A 20,672-nucleotide genomic window follows, 5' to 3' on the forward strand; every position below is an offset into this window, starting at 1 on the left:
TGTTTTATGTCTTTCAAAATTCTTTAAGGTCTGCACATGAGTTTCTTAAGCATCTTTGACAATTGTAACCCATTTGTGGGCAATGGGAAACTTTAAAGCTGACAAATGTTGGAGCTAAATCGTATTTTAGATAGCTAACCGTCCATGCGCTTTTACATCTTATTTAATTGTATTAAATCTGGGTATGCATACTTAATTAAATAATTTCAAGAGTCAGTGGTGCATCCCAGGTTTCTTTACACCTCATAACTGGAGATAAATTGAACTGTGCAGCGACTTTAGATTTAAGTGGGCTGCAGTGGAGGTGATGTTTTACTACGTGAATATAAGGCAGTGAAGAAGTCAGACCCCAGAGAGCAGCCTTGTGTTCTTCGGCAGGTGGGTTTCAGTTATTGATGCCCATGGAGAGTGGCGGTGCTCCCCTGGTGATCTAAGATAACAATCCTGCTCACATAAGTGGCCTTTATCGCATATGCACGCATCCTAAAGGCCACTTTCCTTTTCAACTACTGCCAACAAGATAATATTTCCAAGATCCACTCATTTTGAGCAAATTTTATGAAACAAGAGTCCAGGATGCCATGAACCCCCATACCACTTCTTGAAATTCATTGTAAATAGTATGCGATCTCCATAATATTTATCTTCCTAATTATGCTTTCCTCCAGCCAACATCAAAACTGGTTTGCAGAGCCAAAACACACAGCAGGCTGGGTGGACAGGGGAAGAGTTCTGGGAAGTGATCGGCATGAGGGGCCAAATTTGAGCCAGGATTAAACTGTACTCAAGATAACAGTCCTGTACCCTGAGCAGTTATCAGCAGGGCGTGGCGCCTGGAACGTGCTGGTGGGGCGACTGCTCTGGCCTTGGATTTGATTTCTCTTATCTTTTTCCTATTTCCCAGGTCATAGGGATTTCCTTATTAGCTTAGCTACAATGATTATTGGCAAGCTTATTGCGTGGGTTGACTCTCACAGTGGGGAGTGTTTAACTTTCTGGAGTTGTGGGCATGTTATCATTTGGTTTAATGAGATATCCTCTCACCCACACATTTTATTTGCAAGAAAAATGATGGCATATATATGTATGTATATATATATGTATATCTTTGTTTATACACTATCATTCATTTTAGAAAAAAATGAATTAAAATTATTTTCATTGGGAGAATTTCACAGCATCCTTCGAGATCACAGATGCTGGGAATGACCAGAGAGGGTGAGGAGTCAGCCTTAGAATTCTCAGTAGAAACCACTGAGGCCACAAGAAAGTCAGTCTTCACTGTGGCTTTTGTCCTCCAGGCAGTGACGAGCTGAAGCCGGAACAGCAGCACCCTCTGCCCTCCTACCTGGAGTACAGGCACAACGCCTCCATTCGCGTGTATCAGACCAATTATTTTGCCAGCAAATGTGCCGAAAGTCCTGACAGCAACTCCAAGAGTTTTAACATTAAGCTGGGAGCAGAGATGGAGAGCCTGGGTGGAAAATGTGATCCCAATCAGCTAAAATTCTGTGACGGACCGCTGAAGCCGCGCACTGCCTACAGGTTAGATGTATTGCCGTCCTCTTGCTGGGAGGGATATGCTACATTACTAGGCGCTCGGCTGGCTGGGCCGCTGATGCACACAAGCTCCTGCAGATTAATCACCTACGTTACAAGAGTGCTCTATGTTTTACTGGGTAATTTATAAAAGTTGTGTTCCTGCCTCCATTCCCAGGGAATGTGTAAAAAGGACCTTGAGCATTGCGCAAAAGCTCTCATTCATTATGTGAAGAATTGAAGGTTCTTAACAGATTGTTCTTTCTCCTAAAACTTCCTTAGTACAAGCCAAATCAATTCCCAGGTTAAGGATTGTGACAATGTCCAACTAGAAAGATGGAGTGTAGGGAGACACAAGGAGTATGAGCTTTTAGTTTCCACTTTTAATGAGGACTCAGATTACACCGATTCATTTACCCTCTAAGGCATAAAAAGATGAAAGTGCTCTCTGGTCCAGACAGAACTCTTGAAGGCGGAGGCCCCTGAATGATTGGGAATATCCCCTCCTCACCCTAAGAAGGCAAATTAAAGGGGATGCTGCTTGGCCCCAGGAAGCACTACTGCAGCCAGCAGCCCCTCCCAGCTGCAGGAACTGGCAGAAGTGCACAGCATCCCAAACCAGGGCCCTCAAGAGCAAGAGAACCTATAGATACAGGCATCCAAGATTGGCTCATCTGCAAGGGATGTGCCTTCTCTGTTGTGTGTTCCCAGAGCTGATACTAACCAATAGGCCACCAGTCAGGTCCTCCATGGGCAGTGTCTATTCTTGTTGGTCAGTGCCCTGGTATGTTGACTCATATTTTGAGTATCGCCCCTGAGTCAGCTTCAAAAGGAGACAGTGACCTGACATCACACCTGAGAGCACTCTTTTTTTTTTTTTTTTAAATCCTCACCTTAGGATATTTTTTCCATTGATTTTCAGAAAGAGTGGAAGGGAGGGAGGGGGGAGAGAGAGAGAGAGAAACATCGATATGTGAGAGACACATAGACTGGTTGCCTCCCACACTTGCCCTGACCGGGGGGATGGGGAGTGAACCCACACCTCAGGGATGTGCCCTTGACCAGGAATCGAACCTGAGACCCTCTGGTGTGCAGGCCAATGCTCCAGCTACTGAGCAACATCAGCCAGGGCCTGAGAGCCCTCTTAGCTCCTTCCTCACATCAACTAAGGAAGGCCAGTGGTTTTCTTCCTAAAACAGAGCGCTCACTTTGGGCAGGAACTCTGTGGAGTTACCTCTGCCCAGGACTCACCACAAAGATGATATTGCCACCCTAGCCAAGATTTGCACCTCCAGACCAAACTTACTAGTGATGTTTACTTCAGGAAGAGACCATTATAAGTTTACTTGAAGGAAGTGAGATTTCGGACAGAGCAAAGGAGAAATACGAGAGATCAGAACGCTGGCATCCTTCAGGTCCTGTAACAGTGATGACGAATCTTTTGAGCTCGGCGTGTCATTTGAAAAACCCTAACTTAACTCTGGTGCCGTGTCACACATAGAAATTTTTTGATATTTGCAACCATAGTAAAACAAAGACTTATATTTTTGATATTTATTTTATATATTTAAATGCCATTTAACCAAAAAAAATCAACCCAAAAAATGAGTTCGTGTGTCACCTCTGACACACGTGTCATAGGTTCGCCATCACTGTCCTATAAGAATCAAGAGTGTCTGAGCTCCTTAGACACTTGGGCTCAAGGACACAGCAAAAGTCTCCGAGGCGCCATTTTCTCTTTGTGAGGAGGAAAGGTGAGGCTGTTTTTGTTTGTTTGCTTGTTTGCTTTTTGAGAGAGGAGAGAAAATGACTCATCACAACATTTCAGAGAGAGAACAAGAAGCTATAGACAGTTTGCATCTAGACCAGAGCCTGCCAGGCTCCCGGCACATTCCTTCCTGCCCATAGCAGCTGCCACAGGCCTGCCATTTTTTGGTCATTAGCTTTATAAACAGTATTTCAGTTCTTTCACCCTCATGTTTTCATCACAGAACATTGCAGAGTTGTCCTGGGGAACAGATCGAACCTAGTCACGTGCCTTCTAGATTAAGGTCTTCCGGTGATCCCCGTTCACCCCACAGCCTTCCAGAGCAAGGCACACAAAGTCCTCGCCTTCTCCCCTCCCATCTTCCTGGTCAGCGTTGTCTCCCACCATTTTCCCAAGTATCCCCTGCCCTTTTCTACTCCTCACTCCTGAGAGTTCTCTTGAACATGACATGGCTCTCTTTGACCTGAGGCTTCGCACATTCTTTTCGCTCTATCTAGGATGCTGCCAATCCCTTCTTTGGCGGCTGAATTCCTTCAGACAGTCCAAAAGCCAGCTCAACCTTCAGCCAGCCCCACGCCCGCCTTGTCAATGCACTGCTGGGCAGTTGTACCCTCAGCTCCATTTCCACAACACCCAGTCCTGACATTCTTCTAATCAACCCTCTGGTTACCAGTGACTTTCAACCCTTTGTTTAATCACCTACCCTCTTTACTACATTGAGAGAGCTCACAGTCTAATGGAGGAGACAGATGTGATGTTGGTGATGAAACAACATGACAAGTACCAGGCACAAAAAAAGCATTTATTAAATGTTTGAGAGTCAAGATATACTCCTAAAAAGTTACACCTTCTTAATCTAGTGCAATCAACTCATGCTGTAGATATTTGTTTGCTAGGACATACCTCTCCTCTATATCTCCAATGTGCACTTGGTTCAGTCCTGTGGAAAGCATGCCACAGTAGTGCTTGATGAGAGGAGGCCTGGCCTTTTAGAATGCATGGGAGAACCCTATGCTAAGTGGCCTCCTGCGAGGGGCGGCTGAGCCCTAGCCCCCGGGAGTCAGTGTTCTGCCTTCTCAAAATGATAGTCACCACAGTGACCTTCAATGCTGTCAGGTACCTTTTTCCCAAAAAGAATAGGTGGACAGGAAGAGACATGGAAAAAGAAACATTATGATTGAAAAGAAATTGGAAAACACTCGGTTTAGCTGACACACAAGCTTATTATGTCAGTACATGTAATGTGTTCCCATTCATTTGGGTTCCTATTATTCGGTTGTATAATTAGCACGGTTCCATGTGGGAAGAGAAAGGGCAGAGCATGATGGGTGAGAGGTAGTTTGGAGGTTAGGAAAGTGCTGATCTGGTTTTGTTTCTATTCTAAATAGAATAGCAATGTGACCACAATCGGGTAGTCAGCTTCTCTTGACCTCATTTTTCTCAAATGAAGGAAACTAAACCACATGGTCTCTAACTTTGTGCTGTGGAATTTTCTGATTCTGGACACAGTTAAACTTGAAATAATTACTATCAGATATCTATTCATTAAAATAATCTTACTCTATTATTAAATTGATCCTGCTGATCATATATTCACTACAGGGTGCCTCCTCTCTGAAAGTCCCTGGGCCAGATGTGGTAGGAAAAATATGGAAATAGGGACAGAGGATTAAGGTGGAGGGAACAGAGTGAGTCAAAGTGCAGAAGCAAAAACACAGATTGTTTAGAGAAGAGCAAGTAGTCCAGGTTCAAGCAGGGCTGGGGGCATGAGTTAGAAGGAGGGGACAGAGGGTCAGAACAATGTTTCCTAGCCTGTTACTACTTCAGCATTATTACAGGATGTGCCCAGATACTTTGGGGTTCAACAAATCTAGCCTTTTTAAAAAGGAAAAAATGAATCCTCCATTCATTTTCATAGGGTTTAAATTAACACTAGAAAAGGTTTTTCTATAGCAACCAAGCCTTATACTTGATTTATTTACTAGAGGCCTGGTACACGAAATTCATGCACTGGAGGGGTGGTTGTCCCTCAGCCCGGCCTGTGCCCTCTCACATTCCGGGAGCCCTCAGGGGATGTCCAACTGACGTGGAGGTGCTCCCCCTGCGGTAGTGTACTGACCACTAGGGGGCAGCTCCTGTGTTGAGCGGGACTGGGCCAAAACCAGCTCTCAGACATCCCCCAAGGGGTCCCGGATTGCTAGAGGGCACAGGCCAGGCCAAGGGACCCCACCAGCGCACAACGGGGGATGGGAGGGACGCAGGAGCTTGGCCAGCTGGGGAGGGACCATGGGAGGGCTCTAGGGCATATCCGGCCCATCTAGCTCAATCCCAATCAGCCAGACCCCAGCAGCAAGCTAACCTACTGGTTGGAGCATCTGCTCCCTGGTGGTCAGTGCACATCATAATGAGCAGTTGAGCAGCCTTAGAATATCAATAGCATATTACGCTTTGATTGGTTGAATGGATGACTGGATGACCAGACACTTAGCATATTAGGTTTTTATTATATAGGATTTATTTTAAATTTAAATTTTTTATTGTTTAAAGTATTACATAAGTCTTTTTTCCCCCATTGACCTCTCCCCAGCTGCCCCCATCCCCCAGCACATGCCTCACCACCCACCCACCCCCCATGTCTGTGTCCATGGGTTACACTCATATGCATGCATACAAGTCCTTTGGTTGATCTCTTTCCCCCTCACCCCCTGCCTTCCCTCATAGGTTCGATAGTCTGTTTGATGCTTCTATGACTCTGGTTCTATTTTTGTTTATCAATTTATGTTGTTCATTATATTCCACAAATGAGTGAGATCATGTGATATTTATCTTTCTCGGACTTGCTTATCTTGCTTAGCATAATGCTCTCCAGTTCCATCCATGCTGTTACAAATGGTAAGAATTCTTTCTTTTTTACAGCAGCATAGTATTCCATTGTGTAGATGTGCCACAGTTTTCTAATCCACTCATCTGCTGATGGGCACTTAGGCTGTTTCCAAATCTTAGCTATGGTAAATTGTGCTGCTATGAATATAGGGGTGAAAATATCCTTTCTGATTGATGTTTCTGTTTTCTTAAGCCTGATACTTTATTGGTAAACCTATAGTCTGAGAATCTCAAGATAGAAAGAACTCAAGAGCTGGACCAGGCCAATCTTTAACTTAGTGCAGCAGACCTGTCCCATAGCTTTCCTGGGAGCTGGTTTTCCTCCAGCCTCTGCTGAGAGCCCTTCAATAACGTTAAGCCCTTCACTACCTATGTGGCTCCTACTCTAGATGCTGGAACGTGACTTCATGACTACAATTCTGTGACGCCAGCCTACTGAGCTCAGTCCTGTCTTTAAGGAGGAAAATAAGGATGTCTGTTTCCTCTTCTACTTGCAGTCTTCCCTAAATATGAAGTCAGCTATCATGTTCCTCTAAGCCTTCTCTGTATCATCCTGGTCAATCACCCCAATGATTTCTATGCTTCCTAAATTATGACCCCCAAAATTGAGTATGACTGGACCTGACTCACCCAGAGAACATGAGATTTAGGTCCTGTGATAGGTACAGTAGGCCTTTCACCCAGGCTGGGGTTCTAATTCAGTGTTTTAGGAGCTGCACCTTGCTTGCTTATTGAATTTAGGGCCAGCTGATCTCCAGGCACCATCCCACATGGGCACATGGACAGCTACCTCAGCAGCTCTCCAGCCCAGGTGACTGGAATAACTCCAAATGCCAGATGGAGAGCTCTAAATGAGTTCACTGTCATTCTAACCCCAATATGCCAAGCAAAGCCCATCCTCTTCCCCTAGTCTAGCTCCCATTTCTATCAGTGAGGCCATTTTTCTTCCCAATGACCTGAGCTAAAATCTTAGAACAGTTGTGTTTTTTTTTTAATAATCCTAACCTGAGGATATTTTTCCATTGATTTTTCAAAGAAAGTGGGAGGGAGAGAGGAGGGGGGGAGAGAGAAAAACATGGATGTGAGAGAGACACATCAACTGGTTGTCTTCTGCACACACCCTCCCTGGGGCCAGGGATCTAACCTGCAACCCAGGTATGTACCCTTAATCAGGAATCAAACTGGTGACCGTTTGGTGTACTGACCAACACTCTAACCACTTAGCAACACCGGCTAGGCCTAGAACCATCTTGATTTCCCCCTTCTCCTCTTCAGACTAGGTCTTGTCTGGCACCTCCTCTCAGTGCCTTTCAGTCTTCTTTCTGTTCTCATTGCCACTGCCCGAGACCAAGGCCCCATGTCCTTGGCCTGGACTATCACACTAGTCTCTATATGGACCACTCTTCTCCCAGGTGGTCCTTTGCTGGCTCTTCCACTTGATTTCATACTGTTCCCCCATTTGGAATCCTGTGCTCCAGGCCACCCCATCTCCTTATGCCCAAACATAGTTTCCTCCAAATTGCAGTATTCCTCATTTGCATTTAATATGTGCTTTCTTCTTTTACTATTGGCCTTATTTCTTTATATTGTTTTTTTAGTTTTGAAGAGTAGTGAGCATGTATCTCTTTGTAACTTCAGCAATTAGATATAAAGAAGGCATTAAGTATATTTTATGACAATGACATTAAAATATTTTTAGATAAAAGGCTCTTTAGAAAATAACTAGTGCCAAAAAGATGGGAAGATACATAATTTTATTTGTAATGTAATGTTCAGTGTAAAATGTTATTTGTATATGTAATTATTTTAGTAAAATATCAACAATTACAGGAATACTGATAATATTGGCATTTGACTCATCGGACTGCTCTAACAGGCACCCAGAATTACTGCCCCCGCAAATGAACTCTGTACTTCCCGAACCCCTCAACATTCTCCACGGACTTCCTTGATGTTAGTAAACGGCACCTCCATTCCCCCAGTTGCTCCTCAGCCAGATCATATGGAGTCATTCTTGCCTCCACCCTTTCATACTGCACGTCCACCAGCAAATCGTTCAGCTCTTTCTTTGAAATATCCAACACTTCTCACTATAAATATGACTGCGTTTTGGTCCAAGCCAGCATCTCCCACCTGGACTTGAGCAATTCCCTGCTGACTAGTTTGTGCTCTTTTACTGCTGCTCCCAGGCTGCAGCAGCCAGAGTGGTCCTGATAGCACCCCCTAGTGGCTTCCTAGGTCTCTCAGAACAAAAGCCAAAATCCTCACCAGACCTTCTGGGTCTTCCATAGTCCCATCTAACTCTCTGCCCTCATCTCCTATTTCTCCGTCATTCATATATTGTGCTCAGCCACGCTGGCCTCCTTGCACCCGGACATGTTCCTGCCTCAGAGCCTTGCACCTGTCTGAAATGCAGCCATGGTTCCTTCCTTTCCCTTCCTCAGGTTTCTGTGCACATATCCTTTTATCAGAGACATTCATTGACCATGATGAATAAAGCAGTCCCATTGCTTTCCATCTCCCTTACTCTGCTGCTGTCTTTTTAATGGTTCATGCCACTATTTGGCATATTATATTTGTATATGTATTATCTGATATCTTCCATGAAAATGTAACCTCTGGGATGGTAGGGACTTTTACTTTCTTCCTTGCAGTATCTCCAGCCCCTGGAACATAATGTCTGACACAGAATAGGGGCTCCATAAATATTTGATGGATGAATGAATGAACCCAAGTCTGTCTGATTCCATGACTCACATCCGGCCCATATTGACAGGTCCCCACCCTGTTTCTCCTTGAACACGTTCTTCAATCAGCCCTACTGTGGTCAGCCACTAATTTGTACCTAAATAAATGTTTCTTTTTCAGAATCAGTATTCGGGCTTTTACACAGCTATTTGATGAGGACCTAAAGGAATTCACAAAGCCACTCTATTCAGACACATTTTTCTCTTTGCCTATCACCACCGAGTCAGGTAAGGCTAGCCTTTCCATTCCCACATATTCTCCCAACCACCGTCACCCACAAAGACCTCTCGTGGGGAGGTCTACAACTTGGCTGATGGTGGGGGGAACATTTATTTTCACTTGGAAGTTAATCTGTATGTGATTGTGGATTGATGCGGGTTCAAGGAATTCACAACTTCTGTAGGAGAACGGGTCCAAGGAGAATTAATCTAGAAAAGGGAGAAGCACCAGATTTTTTTATCAGGTACCAGATCTTTATTGAAGATAAATTTTTTAATAAATTCATTTAAATAAAGAGCTTGCACAGGTCAAAATATAAGTAGATACAAAAGGCTTTCGAATGCATACGTGCATATACATAGAAATATATTTTAAAAACTAGAAGAAAAAATAGCAACGTATTAACAAGGAATATCTCAAAGTAGTGGGATTATAGGCAGCTTTTTTTCCTTTTGCTTGTTATATATTGTTTTCACACTATAAAAAATGTTACCTTAAAAGGCTTTCCATAAATTTATGAAAGAGACTTCTCATGTATGTTAGAGGGAAAGCCTGAGTAATAGTGGCAGCTAGTACTTACGAGGTTGCCTACTCTGTGGAGGTAGGTTTAAGCATTGTGCACAGAATGACTTACCCAAGCCTAACTTCAGCTTCTGGGTGGATACTGTTATCACCCCCATTTTAAAGGTGAGGGCTGAGGCACCAAGAGTTAAAGGAACTCAGATTTCTGGGCTTATCAAGGACACTTTCACTGACCATGCTGAATAAAGCCTAATAGAGCTGGGGAAGATAGTAGAGCTGGTGTTCTGGCCCTTTCTGCCTGCATCCTTAACCTGTACACCGCACTGCCTTGGAATATTTCAGTAAGGCTGAGAATAGCATCATTGTTCAGCAGGTCTTTCCTCGTTACCATGATCTGCCCCATTCTTTCCCTGAAGCCCATGTTCCATGGTCCTTGGTCTCAGGAAGTTCTTCTTTACAGCTAAAACAGTCTGTCATGCTGCAGGACAAAAATGACTCAGCCTCACAAACACCCCCATCTACTTATGCCAAGTATAGGCATAATCTCCCACTTTTCAAGCCAAAAAGAGATCAGAACACAATTAAGACATGTTTGCTTATAATTTAATGTTAAGTAAAGGCTTTGTAAACACAAGTCTTTCCTCTTTGAAATATTGTTATACAGTAAAAAATATGTAGACTTCAGTAAAGGAAGATAGTAAGTATATATTTTTAAAAAGAATATTAACCACCTTAAACAAAAGATGATTGTATTGATTTCATGAGTCTTGAAAAGCAACATTGAATAAAAAATTCAAGGGTACAAAATGAAACTTCAAAAATGGGCTAATTCCTAGACTTAAATGTAAGGGTTGAGACAATAAAATTTTTAAAAGAAAACAAACAAGTACATTTTTGTGACCTTGAGTTAGAAAATGGTTTCTTAGGTATGACGCCAAAAGCACAAGCAATAAAAGAAAAATAGATGAATGGGACTTAATCAAAATTAAAATTTTGTACTTCAAAGGAGACCATGAAGAAAGTGAAACCACAGAATAGGAGAGACTATTTGCCAATCTTATATCTGATAAGGTGCTAGTATCCAGAATATGTAAAGAACTCGTAACTTACAACTCAATAATAAAAAGACAAATAACAAAAGATATGAATAGACATCTCTCCAAAAAAGATAACAAATGCCCAATACACACATGGAAAGATGCTCAACATCATAAGTCATTAGGGAAATGTAAATTAAAGCCACTGTAAGAAACCACTTCACACCCAGTAGAATGACTATAATCCAGAAGACAGTAACGAGTGTTAGCAAGGATATGGAGAAATTGGAACCTCATGCATTGCTTGTGAGAATGAATAATGGTGTAGCTGCTTTGGAAAACAGTTTTCCAGTTACTCAAAATGTTAACCAAGCAATTCCACTCCTGAGTATATACCCAAGAGGAATGAAAACGTATGTCCACACAAAACCCTGTAAACACATGTTCATAGCAGCTTTATTCATAATAACCCAAATATTCATTAATGGATGATTGAATAACAAAATGTGAGATATCCATAGAATGAAATATTATTGAGCCATAAAAAAGGAATGAAATATTGATCAATGCTACAATATGACTGAGACTTGAAAAATTACGCTAATGAAAGAAGCCAATTACAGAAAAATACATATTTATGATTCAGTTTATGTAAAATGTCCAGAATAGGTGAATCTATGAAGACAGAAAGATTAGTGGTTGCCAGGGCTAGGAAGAGGAGAGAATAGAGAATGACAGCTAAGAGCATGGGGTTTCTTGATGTGGGGGGAGAGATGATGAAAATGTTACAGAATTGTATGTGGTGATATTTGCAGAACGCTGTGACTATACTGAAAATCATTGAATTATACAATTAAACTGGTGAATTGTATGATACATTAATTATATTTCAATAAAACTATTTAAGAAATGGGTTACTCTTACCTGCTCTTAAACTCCCAGTGGCAGTATTATACCAGAAAATAAAAATAAAATTTTGTTAAAATAACTCACAGCCATGAACTGGATTGGCTAAAGTCCCAGATGCTGTAACTTGTTTTATACAAATGAAATAACATTTTTATTTTGGTGGCAAACTGCTGGCATTTATTTTAAGGGCCCCAAGCTTTATATACAAGCACAAACAAGTCCAAAATCTCTTTAAAAGCTAAATAACATTAACTTCAAAAATATAATGACCCACCAGCGTTTCATCTTCTCGGCTGCGTACTCCCATACTTCAGATAGGAACTGACTCAGTGTGGGCATCGTTTGAATTCTTCTTTAATAATGTTCCCGGGAAGGTAGAGCTTCTAGCTCCCTGGTTTGTTAGCACTAATGTGCCCACCTGGGTTTGTTGTTTCCATCTGTATTGCTGTAGAGCCTTTTTTTGGAGTTATTGAAGGCGTGAGTGCTGGTCTGTTCCTAATTGGCATGCTGGTGGCCGTTGTTGCCTTATTCATCTGCAGGCGGAGAACTAGGTGAGTACAAAGATCCCTTTAGTGATTGGGCCCCGAACCTTAAACATGCAACTGAAAATGCCCTTTAGCCTGAACAGTAAGAAGGAAAAATAATTTAATTTCTCTTAGTTAAATCACCTTTGCTTCTCAAGAAGAACAAAAGTCAAACCCTAAAACCGGGACTCACTTTTGTCTGCCTCTCTACACACCATTGATGAATTCTGCCCTCTCCAAATGACTAGGGGGTTGTGTGAAGCTTTATTTGAGTGTGAAACACCTAAGTGCACAGGAAAAAAAACAAAAACAAAAAACGTTGTGTGTGGTTCCATCTCCTCATGAAGACAGAGATGTGTGCAAATTGTGTAATATGCTGAAATATGCTGAAAAGTGTGGCTGACATCACCCTTTTATGGCTCGTATCTGCTGTGCTAATTTAAGGAGAGACCAAAAAGAACCAAAGCATGTGGTCCCAATGCCACACTCTCTCCTCTTGGGGAATTTCTTTTATTTGGCACACTGTGTTCTCTCTTGATGTCATGTCTTGCATCTAAGGTTTACTGGGGTTTTTTTAAGGAAAGTTTTATTGAGAGTGTGGGAAGTGATCGTGACCTGTAGCCAAAAACCAGAAGACAAATCTTCAGCTATTGCAGAGATCCGTTTCTGAGTGGGAAAAGTCTATTTCTTTATGTTCTTCCTCTCTTCCCCTCCTATCCCTTTCTCCCCCCCCCCCCCCCACAAAGAGACAGCGCTGGGTGTCAATCTACGTGAATACTGAAAAATCCATATATGCACAAGCATGCACAGCCTTACCATAAATGGAAAATGTGTTGAAGTCCTAATGTAATATGTCTCATAACTAGAATGTAAGTCCTCTCCCTTATGTTACAGCCATGGTCGAGAAAGGCCCTCTGCCCAGCTGAGCATCCGCCGGGATCGGCCATTGTCTGTCCACTTGAACCTGGGCCAGAAAGGGTGAGCACCACATCTTCCTTCACACCATTTGCTGAAAGATGAGTTGATTGTATTATGTGAGGTTTACTAATGAGGTCTCTCTTCTCTTGGCTTCCTTTCACAGTAACCGGAAAACTTCTTGGTAAGAGAGAAAACTCATTAATTACTATCGTATCTGCTTTTGAAATGGAGCTCTAACTGGTTATGGCATGTTTCCTTCAGTAATTTTCCTTCGGTTCTATTTTAATTCTAGCCCAATAAAAGTAAATCAGTTTGAAGGGCACTTCATGAAGCTGCAGGCCGACTCCAACTACCTTCTGTCCAAGGAGTATGAGGTACGACTCAGATGCAGTTATGCTTTGGCACCTAGTCCTTGGCAGAAGTTTCCTCCCAAGCTTTCCTGTGGAATCACAGGCTGATTGGGCTCAGGAGTTAGGAGGACACATAGGATCTCAGCTGAGTGCTCTTTTATGCCTGAATCTCTTCCCCGCACAACATACCACCTAATCTCACACGCCATTTCATCTCCAGATTTGCGCAGCAAACCCTGAATCCGATGATAAGAAAGAATGAACAAATTGCAAATGCAAACCTAAGGCTCTCAGTTACCCTGGCCATTTGCTTGACTGGGAAATAATGGGCTTTGGCGAAAAGTGCCCAGACTTTGGGTTCTGTTCCCAGCTTTGCCACCTATGTGACCTGGGGCAAGTTAGTTATCCTGTTGGAGCCTTCTCTGTAAAATGGAGATGAGAACGCCTCCTGTGGAACTGCTGTGGGGACCAGAGCTAATACCTACAGAATAGCAGGCATTCCATGAACAGTAGCTAGTGTACGTATTCTCATATTGTAATCCACCTCAAGGATTGTATGATTTGTCTTCTTCTATTTCATATTCTCTACTTGCAAATTTATTTTTGACCTCATAGGACTTAAAAGACGTGGGTCGAAATCAACCATGTGATATTGCACTCTTGCCGGAGAACAGAGGGAAAAATCGATACAACAATATATTGCCCTGTGAGTTTCGTGTTGAAGTTTGTAATACTGTCTTCCTCTAGCCTTTCCTCCTTTTTTTCCAGGAATAAAATGGGCTAAAGAAATACGGTATGGGTGGATTTGGGAGACCTGAGGCTCTGAATGCCTTTAAAAAGGGATGACGTGGATGTTATTGCCCCTCCCTCCACATGGGTAACAACAAGCTTCAATTCTGGTCCCGAGAGGCCTCTTCTGCTGTTGACATTTCACCTTGGAGGCCTCCTAGTAGTAACAGGGCCAACAGCAAAGGCCAACTGAAGTTTATCTAACAAAGTCTCCAGTTAGCAACTGTTATTAAATAATTATTACATATTTTAATCATCCTTATCCTATTAGCTCAGTGGTTCTCAGCCTTCTGGCCCTTTAAATACAGTTCCTCATGTTGTGACCCAACCATAAAATTATTTTCGTTGCTACTTCATAACTGTCATGTTGCTACTGTTATGAATCGTAATGTAAATATCTGATATGCAGGATGGTCTTAGGCGACCCCTGTGAAAGGGTCGTTCGACCGCCAAAGGGGTCGTGACCCACAGGTTGAGAACTGCTGTATTAGCTGAAGCAACAGTTTTTTTGCATTGTATTCATTCCAGCAGTGTGAGGGAGCTGGCCACTCCTTGGGCGAACGTCATAGTGTTACAAGTAGTGTTACAAAGGAAAGCGCAGAGGGGACTGCAGAAGGCATTTGGTCGTTTGTGTGTTTATGAACCACCTATGCAACCTGGGGCAAGTTATCCTGTCTGAGCTTCGTCTGCAAAGCGGAGATGAGGAGTCTTCCTTGTGGGGCCCTTGTGGGATCAGCATTCCATAAACCGTAGGAAAATCACCTTAAGACTCAGTGGCAAATCTGTCTCAATAAACTTCCTTCCAGATGATACCTCTCGAGTGAAGCTGTCCAATGTCGATGACGACCCATGCTCCGACTACATCAATGCCAGCTACATCCCTGTGAGTGCACCACTAGGCTGTCGTGCCCAATGAAGCTTTGATGGGTGACCACACGGAGATACCTCTCCTCCTACATGCTATCACTGCTCTCAGGTTTTAGAAGGCAAGACTGTGTCTGATTGCCATAAAACACAGGGTGTCCATTTAATCACTGCGAAGGCCCATTTACACAATGGCTATAGTCACAAGAGATTTTAATGAGCCCAGGATGCATTCTCATGGGTCATTTTCTCGCTGCAGCCCTTGGCCAAGACTAGAGCTCCCTAAAGACATTAGACTTCCCCTGCTAAGGCTGACTGGGTAGGGACGCTGATTTGAAGTTACTTGGATTGTTGAAAACCACAGACACAGCTCCAAGGATATGTCAAACCCTTGGGCTCAGATTCTGGCTGTCAACTTGCTAACTTCCTGTAGCACCCTACAGTGGAAGAAGCTTTGAGATCAGACAAATCCAGGTTTCAGTCCCATCTCTGCCCTTTACTGGACTCTGTAACCTTGGACAAGTTATGTCACCTCCATTTTCTTTTCTAAACAATGAGGATAAATAATATGGATCTCAAATAATTATTCTTTCACTCAGTGAGCACTACTTGCTAAGTGCTGGCTATAAGTCAAATACTGAGCGATGCACAGGAATCTGGTAAGATAGAATCTGACCCTCAAAGAACTCCCAGGAGAGTTGGGGCATCAGGACATGACCAGGCCATGCCCTGAGGAACACACCTCCACGTCATTGTTAAAATGCAGATTCTGATCCAGCAGGTGGGGGCGGGACCTGGGATTCTGCATTTCTCACAAGCTGTTAGGTGAGCCCAGGCTGCTGGTCTAAGGACCACTGTCTGAGTAGCAAGAGGTTCGACGTTGCCACAGCAGGGGAACATCACTCAGCAGACAGGAAGATAGAGGAAAGCTCAGCAGAGCAGGCAACGTGCTGAGACTTGGAGGGTAAATAAGGAATAGCCAGCTGAGAGGCAGTGTCTGGGTGGGCGAGGCGTGGGAGTGGCAGAGGTGACAGAATGTAGAGGCCCTGAGGAGAGGGAAGGAGAGAAAGCTTCCACGAGGTTCTGCCAGGAATTCTGTATTGCTGGGGTGCAGAATGAGTGGGTGAAAATATCCTAGCTCAGAGAGTTGTGATTAAGATTAATTAAGATCTAGGAAAGTCCTGGCTCACAGCATGTTATCAGATAGGTTTTCAATAGACAGTGATTTATATTTCCTTAAGTTCCCCTTGCATGACCTCTCTTACCAACATTCCACTGTCAGTTCTCTCAAATGACTACAAGCTTCTCCATTAAATAGGGAAAGAGCCTGATTAAAATCTGCCCCTCAGACACACCTACACACGCGGGCGCGCGCACTCACACACAATGGTGGATTAAGTGTTTTCTAGATTATCACCTGAGTCCTCCCTCCATTGCCTTTTAGAATAGACCCAGCCTAATAAAAAGGAACTTGGCTCTTAACAATAGTTCAACATTCCAGCCTTTGTCCTTCCTGCTCCCAAGCCTTGACACTTGTGTTAGTATCTTTTTCTCGTCAGGGGCCTGGCCAAGACCTACATATCATCGCATCTCTTTGTTTATGGTTCTGAAGAGGCCTATTGTTTCTGACTGCCCATATTGTAAATTCATCGCAGGGCAACAACTTCAGAAGAGAATACATCGCTACTCAGGGACCTCTTCCTGGCACGAAGGACGACTTCTGGAAAATGGCGTGGGAACAGAATGTTCACAACATTGTCATGGTGACCCAGTGTGTGGAGAAGGGCCGAGTGAGTAAACACTCTTCCTGACTTCCAGCTTTGCTTTCCGCCATCTGGAGGGAGCTCTTCCCCGCCATCCAAAGTTAACTCCTGCAAAGCTAAGGGTCGTATGAGAGAGAACACTGTTAATGAATTACACCACCCAGTGCAGCAAGGCTCTGTGAGGTGAGGCCCGATTTGGACCCTGGGCCTGAACTTTCAGTCCAAGGTGTCTTCATTTGAGGACTGGGAACACCAGAAGTGCCCTGACACAGAAGGATGAACTGGCCAGCCGTCGCTCCATCCTCCAGTGTTTGGTGAGAGGAGACACAGCTGAGAGGCAGTGTCTGGGTGGGCGAGGCGTGGGAGTGGCAGAGGTGACAGAATGTAGAGGCCCTGAGGAGAGGGAAGGAGAGAAAGCTTCCACGAGGTTCTGCCAGGAATTCTGTATTGCTGGGGTGCAGAATGAGTGGGTGAAAATATCCTAGCTCAATAGCCTCCTCAGAGGCTCATTGGCTCTGCTCCTACTTTTAGGAAAAAGGAGACGTGAACTTTAGGCTGTGTCTACAGATACAAAGGAAAATAGTTAACTGGACTAATGAAGTAAACCTCTTGTAACGCACTTATACTCCTCTACGTTATATGGTTACTCGGGGGGTTGAAAGAGAGATTACCTGTAAAGTGCCCACTACCTGTGGTCAATAATATATGTTCATAATCCTCTTTCTCCTGTCTTTCTCCATGTAATTTTGAGCATAGATAAATGTTCAGAATTTTCAAAGGTCATTTGGCACATGGCACTGGGCCCAGGTTAGGACACTGATATCAAATTATAAACAAAACAGGGCCTGGAAGACAGAGCCTCCCTCTGCCCAGCTAGATCTTTCTTCAAAAGGAACGTTGTAAGATGTTCCTACCTGCTAGTGGAACTGAAATGCTAAGGAAGTTAGAGAGAAACCTCAACCATGACCCTCTGTGCCCGAAAGGTAAGTGAGCCAGAGGTTGGGGTTCGCTCCTCGCGCCAGGAGTGTCTCCCCTTCACTGGCAGCGGCAGCTGGGCTTCAGCGCTGGCCAGGAGCAGGTTAATGCAGAGCAGATGCCAAATGGCTTTAGCAGCTGATCCTGGATTCCCACTCAGGAAGACCTTTCCAGGAGCGAAAGTTCAGGTTCACGGAGGAGTCACGTTTCCGGACTCACTTTTTTTTCTGTCTGTTTTCCTCTAGGTGAAGTGTGACCATTACTGGCCAGCGGACCAGGACTCCCTCTACTACGGGGACCTCATCCTGCAGATGCTCTCAGAGTCGGTGCTGCCCGAGTGGACCATCCGGGAGTTTAGGATATGCAGTGTGCGTTGGTTTGTCTGATTTCATTTAATGACCCAGCTTGGCAAGATGAAGGTCACCTGGGAATCGCCTATCTGCTGGTTCCTCTCCTGTCCTTGCAGCCCATAGGCGTTCCTGGTTGGGCACAGCTGTCAAGCTGGAAGCTTTGCCTTATTATCCTTATCTTTCTTCTTCTTTTCCTCTCTGCTCTCACAGGAGGAGCAGCTCGACACACACAGGCTCATCCGCCACTTCCACTATACGGTGTGGCCGGACCACGGAGTCCCGGAGACCACCCAGTCCCTGATCCAGTTTGTGAGGACTGTCAGGGACTACATCAACAGGACGCCCGGGGCCGGGCCCACCGTGGTGCACTGCAGGTACTCAGGCACACGGAGCCAATGACATGACACCTGGGAGACTGGAAAAGGCAACAGGGAGGGGATCTGGTGGGAGGAGGATGAGTCTGGGCTCAGATGTTGTTAGCTCCCTTCTCCTTCTCTCCAACCTCATTCCTTTTCACTGACTTCTCTCTCCTTTTCTGCTTTCTTCACATACGTCCTCTCTCTCACCTTCCTCTCTCTCACCCTCACTCTTCATCCTTCTCTTTCCCTCAGAGATTATTTGGCACATGGCACTGGGCCCAGCGATATCAAACTATAAATAAAACAGGGCCTGGAAGACAGTGCCTCCCTCTCCCCAGCTAGATCTTTCTTCACAAACAACCATTGTTCTCTTGCTCTTTTTCCTTTTGTACAAAAATGCAGAGTCCTCATGCGACTTCCAGGCTCTCCATCCCCCAGCCAAGTTCCCAGAACCCCTTCCCACTCTAGCCAGAATGGAGACGGCATACGTTTACTTTCGCTTCTTACTGCTTGCAATGGCCTTCTCTCTCTCCTCCATCTATAATAACCCTAACTGTCCTTTAAGATCCTGCTCTAGCCCTCCCTCCCAGTTGAGTAGCACCTGCCATCTGTAGCACCCAACTTTGCTCTTAAATTTATGTTCCCTCTTGAATTCTCTTGGCTTCAGACTACTGTGTGCCCATAAAATCAACCTAGCAATCCATCTCTCTCTCTCTCTCTCTCTCTCTCTCTCTCTCTCTCTCTCTCTCTCTCTCTCTCCTCTCTCCTAGTGTTTACCTAATTAATGTTTGCAGCAACACTTTGATAGTCCTAACTGAATGGCACTAATAAATACGGAGCAAGAAATTGCTACAGTGAGAAATGTCAAAGGCACTCACTGTCTCCCAATCAGCCCAGCACCCTAGGAGCCCTGCTTCTATATGTCATTGGAACCCTGATGCTTTTAATAGGAATGTGCGGTACAGAGCTTCCTGCCTCCTGAGGAATGGCAGGCATGTTCACCCGGGGCCACTGGAGAACTGTTTTCTTTTTCTTAGAAGTACGTGCAGCAAAAATCCCCAGGTTATGCAATCACTTTGGGGAGCAACTGTCAATCCCTAGTGAAGTTGAAGGGGTTCACACCCTATGATACGCAGTTCTACCTCTACTTATCAGCCCTAGCAAATGCCCGCATGTGTGCCAGTGGTTCTCACAGCAACACGGTCTTTAGCAGAATGTGAGTGCCTTTAACAGTAGGGAATGGACTAGTGGTGGATGGACTAGCAGTGGTTTATGAACTCTATAGAGTTGTTAAGAGAAAGTATATATGTGTGGGTAACGACATGGATAAGTCTCAAAACACAATACTGAGTGGAAAAGTTGGCAGAAGACTACATGAAACATGTTATCATCTTAGTAAATTTTTGAAACACATAAAATGATTATATTGTTCATAGATGCAGGAGAAGTATAAAAACATGGCTGGAAATGATACACACCAAGTGCAGAGCAGTACCTACCCCTGGGGGAGTAGGAAAGGTGAGGGAAAGAGGTAGTAGCTGGGGCTCTAGGTTGCATTTCTTTGAGAGAGCATGTGGAGAGGAAGACATGTTCCTATAACCTCCCATAACTTGGAAGGGAAAAGAAAGATTTGCTGGTCTCTGGATGCCCTCTTGAAAGGCCAATGTAGCCCTGACTGGTTTGTTTCAGTGGATGTTGTGTTAGTCTGCAGACTGAAGGGTCCCGGGTTCGATTCTGGTAAAGGGCATGTACCTTGGTTGTGGGCACATCCCCAGTGGGAGGTGTGCAGGAGGCAGCTGATCGATGTTTCTCTCTCATCGATGTTTCTAGCTCTCTATCCCTCTCCTCTCCTCTCTGTGGAAAATCAATAAAATATATTTTTTTTAAAAAAAGAAAGAAAGGCCAATGTAATAAACAGGCTTGGCCCTCCTTCCCCATCTCTTCCAGTGCCGGTGTGGGCAGAACTGGAACCTTCATCGCGTTGGACCGAATCCTCCAGCAGTTAGACTCCAAAGACTCTGTGGACATCTATGGAGCAGTGCATGACCTACGGCTTCACAGGGTTCACATGGTGCAGACCGAGGTAAGAATCACAGGCGGAAGGACACAGACCGCTCTCCATGCCTCCCTCCCAAAGCCCCCAAATGCCCGAGGC

At 44.3% G+C, this 20,672-nt stretch overlaps 1 protein-coding gene across 7 annotated transcripts in view; it reads left to right on the top strand.

Moving 5' to 3' along the window:
* Nucleotides 1–20,672, top strand: part of PTPRB (protein tyrosine phosphatase receptor type B) — a 110,357-nt gene that overhangs the window by 74,944 nt on the left and 14,741 nt on the right. For all 7 annotated transcript variants that reach the window (XR_004965917.1, XR_004965918.1, XM_036298465.1 and 4 more), the window contains 12 exons: nt 1,302–1,545; nt 9,059–9,165; nt 12,077–12,176; nt 13,044–13,127; nt 13,231–13,248; nt 13,360–13,441; nt 14,033–14,123; nt 15,013–15,089; nt 16,726–16,860; nt 18,054–18,176; nt 18,369–18,532; nt 20,465–20,600. Coding sequence is in view for 5 of the 7 variants with exons in the window: in XM_036298465.1 (XP_036154358.1) it covers nt 1,302–1,545; nt 9,059–9,165; nt 12,077–12,176; nt 13,044–13,127; nt 13,231–13,248; nt 13,360–13,441; nt 14,033–14,123; nt 15,013–15,089; nt 16,726–16,860; nt 18,054–18,176; nt 18,369–18,532; nt 20,465–20,600 (1,361 nt within the window). In the remaining 2 variants the exon portion in view is untranslated. The remainder of the gene's footprint in view (nt 1–1,301; nt 1,546–9,058; nt 9,166–12,076; nt 12,177–13,043; nt 13,128–13,230; nt 13,249–13,359; nt 13,442–14,032; nt 14,124–15,012; nt 15,090–16,725; nt 16,861–18,053; nt 18,177–18,368; nt 18,533–20,464; nt 20,601–20,672) is intronic.

This window comes from Myotis myotis, unplaced genomic scaffold (genome assembly GCF_014108235.1).
Source record: "Myotis myotis isolate mMyoMyo1 unplaced genomic scaffold, mMyoMyo1.p scaffold_m19_p_3, whole genome shotgun sequence".
In the NCBI taxonomy this organism is placed as follows: domain Eukaryota; kingdom Metazoa; phylum Chordata; class Mammalia; order Chiroptera; family Vespertilionidae; genus Myotis; species Myotis myotis.